This window comes from Notolepis coatsorum (genome assembly GCF_963971535.1).
Source record: "Notolepis coatsorum genome assembly, chromosome: 17".
Classification (NCBI taxonomy): Eukaryota; Metazoa; Chordata; class Actinopteri; order Aulopiformes; family Paralepididae; genus Notolepis; species Notolepis coatsorum.
In genome coordinates this window covers 54,985,458-54,998,782 of record NC_140181.1, presented here as the reverse complement: position 1 = coordinate 54,998,782, position 13,325 = coordinate 54,985,458, and the positions used below count along the sequence as shown (strand labels likewise).

The 13,325-nt window shown below is 41.3% G+C and overlaps 1 protein-coding gene across 4 annotated transcripts in view; it reads left to right on the top strand.

The window, feature by feature from the left end:
- LOC311244594 (voltage-gated potassium channel subunit beta-2-like) overlaps positions 1-6,220 on the top strand; it is a gene marked incomplete at its 5' end in the record, with an annotated part of 317,065 nt that extends 310,845 nt beyond the window's left edge. For all 4 annotated transcript variants that reach the window (XM_084334187.1, XM_084334186.1, XM_084334189.1 and 1 more), the window contains 2 exons: positions 3,918-4,006; positions 5,803-6,220. In XM_084334187.1, coding sequence (XP_084190313.1) covers positions 3,918-4,006; positions 5,803-5,892 — 179 coding nt within the window. In that variant the 3' untranslated portion in view covers positions 5,893-6,220. The remainder of the gene's footprint in view (positions 1-3,917; positions 4,007-5,802) is intronic.
- Between the last annotated feature and the right edge of the window lie 7,105 nt (positions 6,221-13,325).

Here is a 13,325-nt window from a genome sequence, read left to right as displayed (position 1 = left end):
GATGGCGATGCGATCACTTGGAATTATTCTTCTTGGAATACTTTCTGGCTAAGGTAAGGTACATTCTATGTCTATTTTACCAAATCTGAAACGTGTTTTTCTAACAATCACAGTTCTGTGTTTCACCGGATGAAAAACATGCTTGGCAAACACGATCATAGTTTTGAGTTATCCTATAACCCTAGTTGCATGAGTTCTTGCAAGCGTTCTGCTCACTATGGGAAGTATACCACGTATACCACGTTACTTGAAAGATTCAGCTACATGCACTTTACACTTGCCCGGCCACGCCCCTGTCCGCCTACATGTATGCGAGGGGTGTGACCGGAGGACCGGGAACTATACAGGAGCGCTTAGAGGGGCTGACTGCTAATAAACAGCACTTTATTTAACAGTTTGCAGAAAGGGTACCATACAGTACGCCCCAATACACACAACTGTTAAGGGGGTGCAGACCAGAGGAAGACGTTTGTCTTGTTTACATCGGGGTCCCCCATTTTCAACTCATAGTGACATTTATGACACACACAACATTCATGACATCAACCCCTGTGGCGTCCGGCCCGTCCTGGCATTTTCCCGCCGGAAAAGCCCAGGGCCCTTTGGGTTAACAGAACATATATAACATACATCTGACCAGGATGAGTCCCGTGTCCTTCCACGCTGCCGCACCTCTTCAAAGGAGAGGGGGATAGGTACACGTTTCGATCAACAGGAGGCGCCACCAAGACGGTCTGTATACGCGAATGCACAGCTCCCGGTGGCCCACCTAACGGGCATGAAACCCCCCTGTCGACGCTTGATCTGCCCCGCTATTTCCCCCCGGAAATGCACACAAGCCCTTGAGCTAGCAGTGACCTGGCGCTCGGTAGAGAAAAAAACTCCTTCCCGGCCGACCGCATAAAACGCTGTTATGCTTTTGGACAGACCAGGGCGCGCCGGCCAGAAAGGCTGTTTCAAATAAACACTTGAGAACATGCCCGGGGCCAGGCGCTGATATTGGTCCCGTAAGACCAAGCGCTGATATCGAACAGCGTGTAGGCTCGTAAGACCTGAGAACGGTGGCGGGCGAATTCTAACAAGAAAGAGCCCCAGACACAACGTCTCTCCTCCCTGTCTGGGTAAAACCGGGGGAAGACCGGTCCTTGTAAGGACACTGACACAGGGTTTACGTACAGAGCCTGGGGGGAAAAAACATCCGTCACAATTCTAATACGAGAGGGGAAGACGCCAGGTTTATCCCGGAGACCTCTCAATTGACAATGCGATTCGTGACCTGCCACGCAGACCTCAACTCACGGACATATCTCTCAGGCCAATAAGAAAACGCAAAAGCCTGTGACATTTACAATGGCCGGGAACCCCAGCCCCACCCTCTAAGCTGGTGGGTATAGATACAGACTAAAACATGACGTGACTAAATAACAACAGATACAGACTGGGGAGGACACTAGACTAGGCAGGGGAACATTACAGATAGCAGGAACACAGGGAGCAGGGCAATGAGGACAGAGAACAGACAAGCAAATACAGATAGACCTTACTACTCCACAACTACAGCCCTTCTGAAGTTGACCAAAGATGTTCACTCAGCAATAGACAATAACATGGTCACTGGTGCAATATTTATAGATCTCACAAAGGCCTTTGATTTGGTTGATCATTATCTTCTCCTTGACAAACTGTGTGCTATTGGTGTCTCTAATAATTCTTTACTTTGGTTCAATTCATATCTCCACCATAGACGCTAGTGTGTATCATATCAGGGTAAACAGTCTGACTTTTTGATTATGGACAAGGGTGTTCCTCAAGGTTAATCTTTAGGACCACTATTATTTTCTATATTTGTTAATGATCTCACCCAGATACCATCTGACTGTCTTACTCAATTATAGGCTGACGATACAGTGATTTATTCCTCTAAGTCTGATATCCAACAAATTCAGTATGCTTTACAGACAAATTTTGATGCTGTTCAGAAATGGTTAGCTATTAACAAACTTTTATTAAATAAGAAGAAGTCCTATTATATGCTGTTTGGTACTAGATCAAATCTGATGTAAATATCAAATCAGTTGTCGATTACGTTTTTAAGATGATGCTCCTCTCGAGAATGTCGATCAATATAAGTACCTGGGTCTTTGGCTTGATTCTCAACTCACTTTCAAGTCACATATTGATGCTGTGATAAAGAAAACAAATTGTAGCTTGAGAATATTGTATCGTTCTATTAACTTTTTTTCTCTTCAAGTTAGGAAAAGAATCATTACACAGCTGGTACTTCCAATAGTGGACTACGCAGACATAGTCTATCAGAACACCACACTAACAAACCGCCGTCCTTTAAATATCACTTATAATAGTGTTTGCAGATTTATATTGAGGTGCCCTTATAGAACCCATCACTGTCTTATGTTTGAGTCGTTAAACTGGCTTTCTCCCCAATTCAGAAGACATTTTCATTGGTTGCTTTTTGTTTACAAATGTATTTACTTTAATTATCCCCCCTATCTAAAGTAGTTCCTAACACCATATAGTTCAACTTATAATTTAAGACACACAGATCATCCTTTCTTTACTATACCTCGAACCACCAAAGCTATTGGTCGACTTGCCTTTAAATATAAAGCACCAGATGATTGGAACAAACTGCCTAGTTCACTCAGATCTCTCACTTCTTACCGGTTATTTAAGATATCTTTGTTCACTCATCTACAGACTACTTGCACCTGTTATTGATTTACTGTGTTAGGGCTTACATGTTGTTTACAGATCAAATTATAATTTTGTATGTGTTTTATATGGGAACATAGGCTATATATATTGGTGATCTTCTTGGGAGGAATCTGTGGATTGTGGGGGTGAGCTTGGGAGAGCGTCTGTCAGTGTATAAGTGTATTTGTTGTCCTGTGTTTTGTTTTGTTTAGTTATGTATTGTATTGTATGTTTTGTATCCTATGTTAAGGACCCCCTCGAAAACGAGATAACATATCTCAAGGGGTTTATCCTTCTAATAAATAAAAATAAAACAAATAGACATAAACACAGGCCCGACATGAACAGATGCAGTAGCGATGACAGGCCGCAGGATGGCAGCAGAGGACAGTTCAGGAGTCCTTGGGTGGACAAGAGGGACGGATTGTAACAGGTGGTTGACCATTCAGAAAGGAGCATGTACACAATATAAAAACTGTATCAGAACACCGGCTTACACTTTGAGATTAAAACGTTGTCCTAAACTGGTCTGTTACTGAAAACACAGACAGACACACTCAATAATCAATAAACACACTCAATAATAAGCATACACTTTTTCCCATCTAGTCACAGATTAAAGGTGGGGTAGGCAATTTCAGAGAAATGAGTTTACATGTCCAGCAGGAATAGAACAAGCTCTGCATCCCTCTTCAAACCCGACACTGTGTGCTGTGTGCTGTGTGCTGTGCACGCGATACAAAGGTTTCCCACAAACTCCCAGAGGCACCAGCAGCTTTAACCCTTTGTCGTGTGGCAGTGAAAGGGTTAACCTTCTGTATTGCCGCAGTGAAAGGGTTAACCATTTGGTAGTGGGGTAGTGAAAGGGTAAAACTATTTTTTCAATAATAGAAAAGTTATCTGTCTTCCATGGGCTGTGTACTTTTTCGACAAGGAGCACAACACACACAGACAGCACAGCCTGTTGGAATTTCCCCCAGAGTTCCTTGCGGTCCAGCAGCACAGACACAGTCCCAGTGTCATCATAACACACTCTATCTCTTTCTTTATACAGAAATACCTATTGAGTGTGTGCATACATATACACAGCCGTGCGTTCACACACACATACACACCACTCAGACATGCACATCCCCCAGTTCCCCCACCCATGTATGTCATGTACCATTCATCCTGTCTTCGTCCTGCTCCTCTCCCTGCAGCGTGGTGTCTCAGGAATGAAGGAGTGAGCTCTGTGCTCCTGGGAGCCACCAGCACCGAGCAGCTGATGGAGAATATAGGAGCTATACAGGTGAGGCAACACCTCCTCCATTACATGTAATGTTTGTGTAATGTACCAGCGTGCTAGTATTAGGTTATGAATTATAACCCTAGTTATATTAAAGGTGTTATAGATAACATTGAGCCACTCGAGCACCAGGTGGGGAAATGGAAAGTAGGGAGGGATTACATGCATGCAACATGTAAACAACAACATTAATCATACATTTAGGTTTTGATGAAGACATTTCCATAACCTTGGAACCTTCAGTTAAAATGTAAGTCATCTTTTGAAAACGTCTTAAATTGCCTAACCAAGCTTTGGATACAAGGACTGACAATGTATGACAGTGAGTTTTATATGTATTTTTGAGGCTATAAAAAGGGTTGTTTACAGTCTCTTGGGGCTTTAACAAGCTATAAAGGCAAAAGCTGTTGATGTCGCTTCATTTAACTACAGTAGCTTCAAGTGTCGCGCAGGATCAGACTAAGAGCAACAGCTGCCAAATTTGATTTCTGGAGCATTTGATGTGCTTCTTTTTTTTCATACATTATTTTTAGCTGGACGGGGAAATCTCTTTCCTCTTGGGTGTAGAACCTATTTGTTCAGCATCATCTCATCTGGGTTTTTTTTCCTTTTGCTTACAGAATGTCTGATTATTTCTAACAATTATGAAGCTCCCTTTCACCCGTCCACACGAATACACGTAAAACCGGGGTTTATTTATTTATTCCACCCTGGAAGGAGCTTTCATGTGGACGGGAGGCCAAAACATGGAGAAAATACTATGTTTTCCAACTGAATTTTTAACCAGGACATATAGTTTCATAGATGCAAAGTGGCACAGGCTTTAAGGTGGGGGGCTGCGGTCTGTGTTGTACTGTGTATAGGCTCTCATACCAGTGTTGAGATAGTTATCTCTGATATTAGCCAAATGAAAAAACACATCTCAGAGGAGTGAGTGAAAGGCTGGGCCTCTCTCCTCCTCCTCTTGGATCACCAAATAGGCATGTAACTCTCTTCCCAACGACACAGACACAGGTCGGTTCTTTATGAACAGGCATTTATTATCTTTGGGCTCATCACAAATACAGGAAAATAAGAAATCAATGAATTATGAATATAGAATATTTATGCAACAGCACTTACAAGGCGATAGTGTACTTAAATACTTAACAAACTTATAAACATGTCACAGAATGTCAGTAAAATGCAATGGTGTTCTACCAAATGTAATGATTTTCTACCAGAGCTTGATACTGTGGTGTTGAGATGGTTAGCTGTGGGTGTCCTGTGTCAGCACGGTCTGCAAGTGTTGCACATAATGATGGTCATTGTCGTGATGTCACTCTGATGCTTGTGGGACGCCCCTAGGGGGCAGAGCAGATAAGTGTGACTGAATGACTGAATGAATGAGTGAATGAATAAGTGAATTTGTGACATTGCCGGTCATAGAGGTGCTTTGCATCTTTATATAGAAAATAAAACATGGGTTAAATCAAGAGCTATTTGTTACTTGGAACGAGGTGAAAAGATGTTCAATCGCTGAGGATTGGGGCGTTTCGGAGTTTGTTACAAATGAGGAGTCCTTCCTCCAGAAAGCACTTGCACCATTGTTTTGCATTGTAAGGCCTTCTATATACTTTCCTACGTTGTGAAATAGATTGGAAGGTACCTGTTTGGGTCCCCAATTCCCCATTAACTTCCACTAGCAATGCTAACACAAATGCTAACAATTCCTACTAAAAAGCAGTACTTTTTTTGGATGGACTGGTTCCTTTAAAATCGACATCTAATGGATGGACTGCTCTCCTCTCTCTCCGCAGGTTATTCCAAAGTTATCGTCCTCCATTGTGCATGAGGTGGACAGTATCCTAGGAAACAAGCCTTACAGCAAAAAGGACTACAGATCCTAGGAGGCGTGGCGACGGGGGGCTGACCAGCCACAAGCAGAGCTTCACCTTGTAGCCTCTCATTAATGCGCCAGCTGCTTCTCAATGAGCCATACCAGGGCACATAGGAAACATACAGCCATTTGACAAAGAGTGGATAAACAAGACAGCTTGTAGAACAGGAGACCATCTGAATCCCCCCCCCCCCCCCCATACCCAAAGACGTTCTACAAGGGGGGGAGAGAATGTTCCGTTCCAGGAAGCACATTCACAGTGTGTGTCGAGTTATTCGATTGAGCACATTTTAATTCTGCTTAGCATTAAAGTTGATATTTAATAAGGAGCAAGTTCAAGAATGCCCATTCAAATTTCCATTAGTCTAAATAATCCATCCATGACCCCCCCCCCCCCCCCCCAAAACGAACTAACTAAAGAAAGAAAAAAACGCTTGTCTTTGCATCTTTCCCAATCATCAATGCACTTTAGAAACTAGGTAATCCGTGAGTTAAGAGACAGCTCCTTGGTATACCTAATGAATGCAACATGTATAGACAATAGGCAATGCAGAATACTTTAGGGAGCCCTTGTCGACATGCGTTACGCTGTGCATCGAGACATTGCTGCCTGCGGCGAACCGTGAGCCTGTGGGATACAGTGCATGGTGGTGTGAGGTGTTCCCGTATTAGTTCAACCACAGATAGGCATGTTTAGTGAGATAATGATAAGGCATGTGAGTTCCTCATGACAGGACTCAGCACTTTCTCAACATGCTTTATTTATTCATTGTTTTTTTGTTGCATCCCATTTCAGTTTCACAAGCATTCCGTGGCTAAACGGGTGCCGTTCTACTCGCGTTATACCTTTTAAAGGGCCAACCCTCGATCCGGAAGTTACAACAAAAGACAAAAAAAAGTTTGCCCTTAGGTTTCATTGTGAAATGTTTGTAAACATTGGAGTATGGTTGGTAGACGATTATAATAAAGCATATTTTCCATATACAAGTCACACTCCTCAGGAACACACATACCTAAGATTTAGATGGTCAAAACATGCAAGATTGATCTATGATCTATGGATCAACTCATATTATCTACCAATGCTGCAAATGATGCACGTCTCTACTCCGGTCTTATAGCTGCCCCTGCCAACCCTTATGAAAGAGTATAATTTTAATATGATGGTAATTTCAGTCTTACCATGGTGCCGGCCATTGTATGAACAGTTTATCATAAAGTTATGTATCATCATGGTACCACTTCTGCGCTTATATAATACCATGGTATAAACCCATTTAAACCATGATACCAATGGTAATATCATGGTATTTCCATCATATTTTGGTCACTAACATCCTCGTAGTGACCCCAAACAGATTATAGAAATACCCATGATACCTGTATAAAGGAAGCAGCATTAATAAGAGCATCGGCAGAGCACTTAGCGAGACACAGGCTCCTGCTTGGCTAACTCTTATCACCTCCAATAGAGACACAGACCCCTGCTTGGCTAACTCTTATCACCTCCAATAGAAACACAGACTACTGCTTGGCTAACTGTTATCACCTCCAATAGAGAAACAGACCCCTGCTTGGCTAACTGTTATCACCTCCAATAGAGACACAGACCCCTGCTTGGCTAACTGTTATCACCTCACCTCCAATAGAAACACAGACCCCTGCTTGGCTAACTGTTATCACCTCACCTCCAATAGAAACACAGACCCCTGCTTGGCTAACTGTTATCACCTCACCTCCAATAGAAACACAGACCCCTGCTTGGCTAACTGTTATCACCTCCAATAGAGACACAGACTCCTGCTTGGCTAACTGTTATCACCTCCAATAGAAACGTTCAAGTACTTATAACTCTTTTTCCTCTGTTATCCCAGAGGATAGATAGAGGATTCTATTATTACAGTTCCGTAATACAATGGTGCAGTAAGTAAGGGCACTCAAAGGGCACTGAGCAGCACAAGGCCATCCATCCACAGCAATGGTCCAGGGTTGTTCCGTTCTTGCTGCTGATGTTTTAAGCCCACTCCGTAATCCAAATGTAAAAAAAAAGAAGTGGAGACATGTTTTCATGATCTAGTTGATTCATTGAGCTAGACAAGAGGTACAAAAAAAAGTATTCTTGCATTTGCTGTATTTTGCTATATAAAGTGTTTGATTTGTAAACACTGGAGTGAAACGGAACATATTCTTATCTACAGTGGGTTCAGAAAGTTGCAAAAAGCTTCTATTCCATCAGCACAGATCAAAGTCTTCAGGAATGTTCATACACTGCACTGCTTTACTGAACGAATCCAACAGAATGAGAAAAGGACTGGTTCAACCCAGTTCTAAAGCCTAATGGGACATATATGAAAAAGGATTACCTCTACAATAACTAGTTACAAATGCTCTAATATTGTTGATAATCTCGATACAAATACAAAAGGTCACCCGTTGAGCCAACGGTGCGCTTAGAGGATGCTTCTTTGTCTGGTAAAGGTTTATCAACACAGACAAACAGATCCTAGTTACACACAGTGATCGAGGAATACAATGTTTCTCTTGTAACACGTTGTCTATTCAATAACGCGTGGGAGGCTCACGCTGCCCCCGATCCTTCCTGTCTCTGCTGTACAGGCGTCACCCAACCGACCTGTAGGAGTCGCTGTACTATATCATTATATAACTTTTGGTCTCCATTTGTCCATTCAGATTATGTGCAGCGCTTTTCGGACTAAACGGTGCATTTGGATACATGTAGCTAGGTATGTAGACTCGCTGTAAACCAGAATGTGGTGTGTGTAACGTTTGTGTGTGTTTATGTACGAGTGTCTTAAGACTCTGCGTCGGGTGTCTGTCATCGACGTTACTTGACGAGAGACTTAACGTTAGTTCATTCCTATCAAAAGCCAAAGACAACATAGATCCCTTTATACTGTAAGGCGGTATATGAAACTGAAATGAATACACTATACTGTACCACATACATGTCGCCAAGTTCCACTTCGAAGCTGGTCATGAAAGAGCTGTCCATGTGTTTGATTGTTAGGTATTTGTGAAATAGCCAGGTTTGCACTGATGCATGTATAAGGCTGTCAATAGCACCGCGAGGCTCGACGTTGTTTCAATGCGATTGAGATGATGTGACATTATTGGTGAAAACATGGCATTATTGGAACCAACAATGCTTCAGTTACTTCTAGAAATTGTATGAATAACCACACCTGTCTCACCCTAAAATGTGTTGCTTTAAAACCTCTTAACAAGCGGGCAGAAAATTGGCCATTTTTGTTTTCGTTTTTTTTTTTTGCAAACCAAAATACTATACTTTTACTTATAGCACATGCATGAGCCCGGTCTCTTTTGAAAGATGACATTCTGAAGTTTCTGATACAATAAAGAAAATTCACTTTTAGTGCTAATGAAATAGAGTAACATAGATCTGAACTTGAGTTGTAGAAAAACGTATTACTCACGTTTTTCTGTAGTAGTTAGTAGTCCAGAAGTAGTATTTTCCAAAAGAAATGGTATGGCTGAAAGAACACCCTGGGTCCATAGCCTATACATGTCCAAATTTCATAAAAATCCGTTCAGAAATTAGTGGTTAGAAGTGGTTTTGGTAAGCTCAGAGCTCAGAAAACGATTTTCTCATAGACTTCAATGCATTCGACGGAGAATTCTCTTCCTGTTTTGGTTCGTGACTTTTCACCTAGATCCCTGATTTGCTCATTCCCATGTGGGGTACCATTGGAAAGCCCTACTCATTGTTCACAACGCTGTCCAATAATATTCGAGATCGCCAAATGATTGACGGAGGTAGAGGGTCGAGAGTCGGGAGTGGTGTTTGAAAAAATTTAAAGTCTGCCGTCTACTTCGGTGCACGCCTCACATATCGGCATGTAACTCGAGAACCTCTGAACGGATTTTGTCGCTTGAAAATATCGACAGGCAACAAATAGGGCTTTAATTCGATATATATATATATATATATATATATATATATTGTATTAAAAAATATGCACACCTGAGCTGCTAGAGGTTGCCAAAGTGCCGGTGGGCAACTCGTCCTCAAGAGGGCCCACATGTGGGCCCCCAAGTGTTAAGAGGTTTTAATTTTAAGGGCACTTCATTTTGCACATAATCTCACACACATCCAAAACTCTGAACCGTTTTGCACACATTCATTTAGTTTGACAGTTGTTGAGAGTAAATTAGTTTGACTATGGCCACAAGTGATTCTTGTGTTGTGTTAATTACAGTTAAATTAAATTATAAGGTAGCAGTCACTATAAGATGAGGTATTACTATTTTATGGAGCTGTAATTAACACAACACAGGGATTCAATGTCCCCGGTGGCCATATCCAAACTCATTTACTCTCAACTGTCAAACTAAATTAATGTGTGCAAAACAAGTTGTTGGATGTGTGTTGTACGATTATTTTAACTGTGTAAAGGCAAGGGAAGGATATGAAAGAAACTTAGCTGAAAGATGTTTTCATGTATGTTGAATTTAATGCGGTAGCTTACAGTACCCCACAACTTAATTGATTGGAAACACATACAGTACAGTCATCCAAAGCACGATTTTATCTTGTGTTTTGGCGCCATCTTCAGGCTGTGCAGGCACATAATCAGCTGCTTGACTTGAGGGGGAGAAATGCATACACTACTGTATGTATGATTTGATTGACCCTCTACATGCTGCCCACTGCCTATCCTCTGCACCCATGTTATAGATACTGTGAGAAGGTAATACAGAATAAGGCTTGATACAGATTTTCATTAACCTTTATTTAACCAGGTGAGACGCATTGAGATTAAACTTTCCACGAGTGACCTGGCAGCAGTACAATAGTTTCATACAGTACAAAGACACAAAGACACACACACACACACATTAAAAAGAGATCAGCTCAAAAGTGCTTTACAGTAAAAGTGCAGGAAAGCCATGTAATCCTATTTCAATTAAAACAATTACAAACATTAATATAGTCGGTTTCTATAGCTTCCACCATGCCTTTAAATTAATTAAGAGTGACGAGATCCTGGAGTTTAAGTTCATTAAGAGTGATGAGATCCTGGAGTTTAAGTGCATTACGAGTGACTAGATCCTGGAGTTTAAGTTCATTAAGAGTGACTAGATCCTGGAGTTTAAGTTCATTAAGAGTAACTAGATCCTGGAGTTTAAGTTCATTACGAGTGACTAGATCCTGGAGTTTAAGTTCATTATTAAGAGTGACTAGATCCTGGAGTTTAAGTTAATTATTAAGAGTGACTAGATCCTGGAGTTTAAGTTCATTAAGAGTAACTAGATCCTGGAGTTTAAGTTCATTAAGAGTGACTAGATCCTGGAGTTTAAGTTCATTAAGAGTAACTAGATCCTGGAGTTTAAGTTCATTAAGAGTGACTAGATCCTGGAGTTTAAGTTCATTAAGAGTAACTAGATCCTGGAGTTTAAGTTCATTAAGAGTGACTAGATCCTGGAGTTTAAGTTCATTAAGAGTAACTAGATCCTGGAGTTTAAGTTCATTAAGAGTGACTAGATCCCGGAGTTTTAAGTTCATTAAGAGTGACTAGATCCTGGAGTTTTAGTACAATTTGCAGGCTATTCCATGCAGATGGTGCAGAAAACATAAAAGCCTTCTTTCCTAATTCAGTCTGAACTCTAGGAACAGTCTAGTGTCCTGAGACTGGAACCCATATTTGCCCTGTTTTTACACAGTGAATGACCGTGAGCAGCAGTATGATGTCACACCTCAATATCAGGCCAGCTCTATTTCTCACAATAAGCCAGACACTTTTACATGCAAGGTCAAGGGTGCCTCCTATCCAGACTTCCAGAATTGCCATGTACAGTTCAAAATAACGCGTACAGAATATCAGACCGGCACATCCAGGCTTTTCTCACGGCCGATTATGTGCAAAATAAATCAGCATTCTTTTTCTGTGAATTGTCCCTTTAAACCTAGTGGTCCAAACTCATCCCCTAACATTTCCACGCCTGTTCCATCTCCGCCGCGGTTATGGATCTATAACTCAATACGAGTAAGATCATTTTTTCCATTTGCTCATCAAATGGAAATGCATGTCATGCCAAATGAATCCTTGTGGCAGCAAAGATGAGTTGTGTCCATGTAACGGCATGCGTGACCTTACAGTGGACTCTGATCAAGTACCTTCCCAGCCACACACTAAGAATAGCCACATGGGTGACTTCAGCATTAGGTAGGATCATAGCAGAGCTTTGATGAATGTGCTTTCAGTATGGCTTGACCTAATAGTAGAACAGTGAAGCAAGTGTGGGGATGCTAGATGTTCAAAAGCCCTAAAAATAGAATTTCATTTTAAAATAGGGGTGGGGGAGAAATCGATACAGAAAATACATTGCGATATTTTGTGTGCCGATATTATATCGATAGTGACAGTAAGTATCGATATAAAATATATATCAAATGTTTGTTTTGCTTGACCCCATTTTACTGCAATAGAAATTATTGGAATGAGGTGAACAGACAGAAAATGTTATCTTATTAGATAAAGCCGATATTAATATTTACGCAATATTTTTCCATTGGGGACATTTGCTGTTGAAAGAAAGGTAATAAATCGCAATATATCATATTACAATTGTGACGCTATTATCATGATAATTGTGGGGCCTCTGGTGATTCCCACCCCTATTTCAAATATGGAACTAAACACAAATAAACTGCTATCTATAGTTTATCAACGCAATACAACACCAGTCTTTCCATAACTTCTCATCTTGGCTGAAGTGTTCATATAACCTGACAATACAAACGGCCCTTTTAAAGGTGAACTGAAATTATTTCTGCGGTTTCTTTCGGCAGGTGGGTGTGTTGACAGATTAATTTATAAACAGGCTGTGGGAATGCAGATTACTGCCTGAACAGGACATTTCAGCTAGTTTTTAAAAGGGGAACAACCTGGGAATAATGTCCAAATTATGAATTCCAATAGATTATTTATAATGTTATTTCCAAGGCCTTGGAAAGTTCAATCAATATTTGTGAACATGAGCTACATGTACTGATTGTACTCTCTCCCAAAGCTATAAACCAGAGAAGTAAGATTCATACTTGTGATGTCATCAAGTATAACGTCTGGAGCTGTTCCTCTGACAATGAATTTTGTGGAACCACAGATTTTTTTTTTTTTTATATCCAAATGAGCTTTATTCTATAGTATTGGTCTCAGTTCTGAAACAGAAAATGTACCTGGGTGGTGCGGCTGGGTGGAGATTGCGCTCGTCACCAATGCAAGAGACTCCGGCAGAGTCAGCGGGTGGAAGTCGATGGGTGGGGATTGGACGTTGTGGACAGCGACCCCTACAGGTCGGTTGGGAGACGCCTGTACAGCAGAGACAGGAAGTGGCGAGGGTAGTGTGAGCCTCCCATGCGTTACACCTCGCCAATGAGAGTCCACGCTGGCAGGCGAAAAG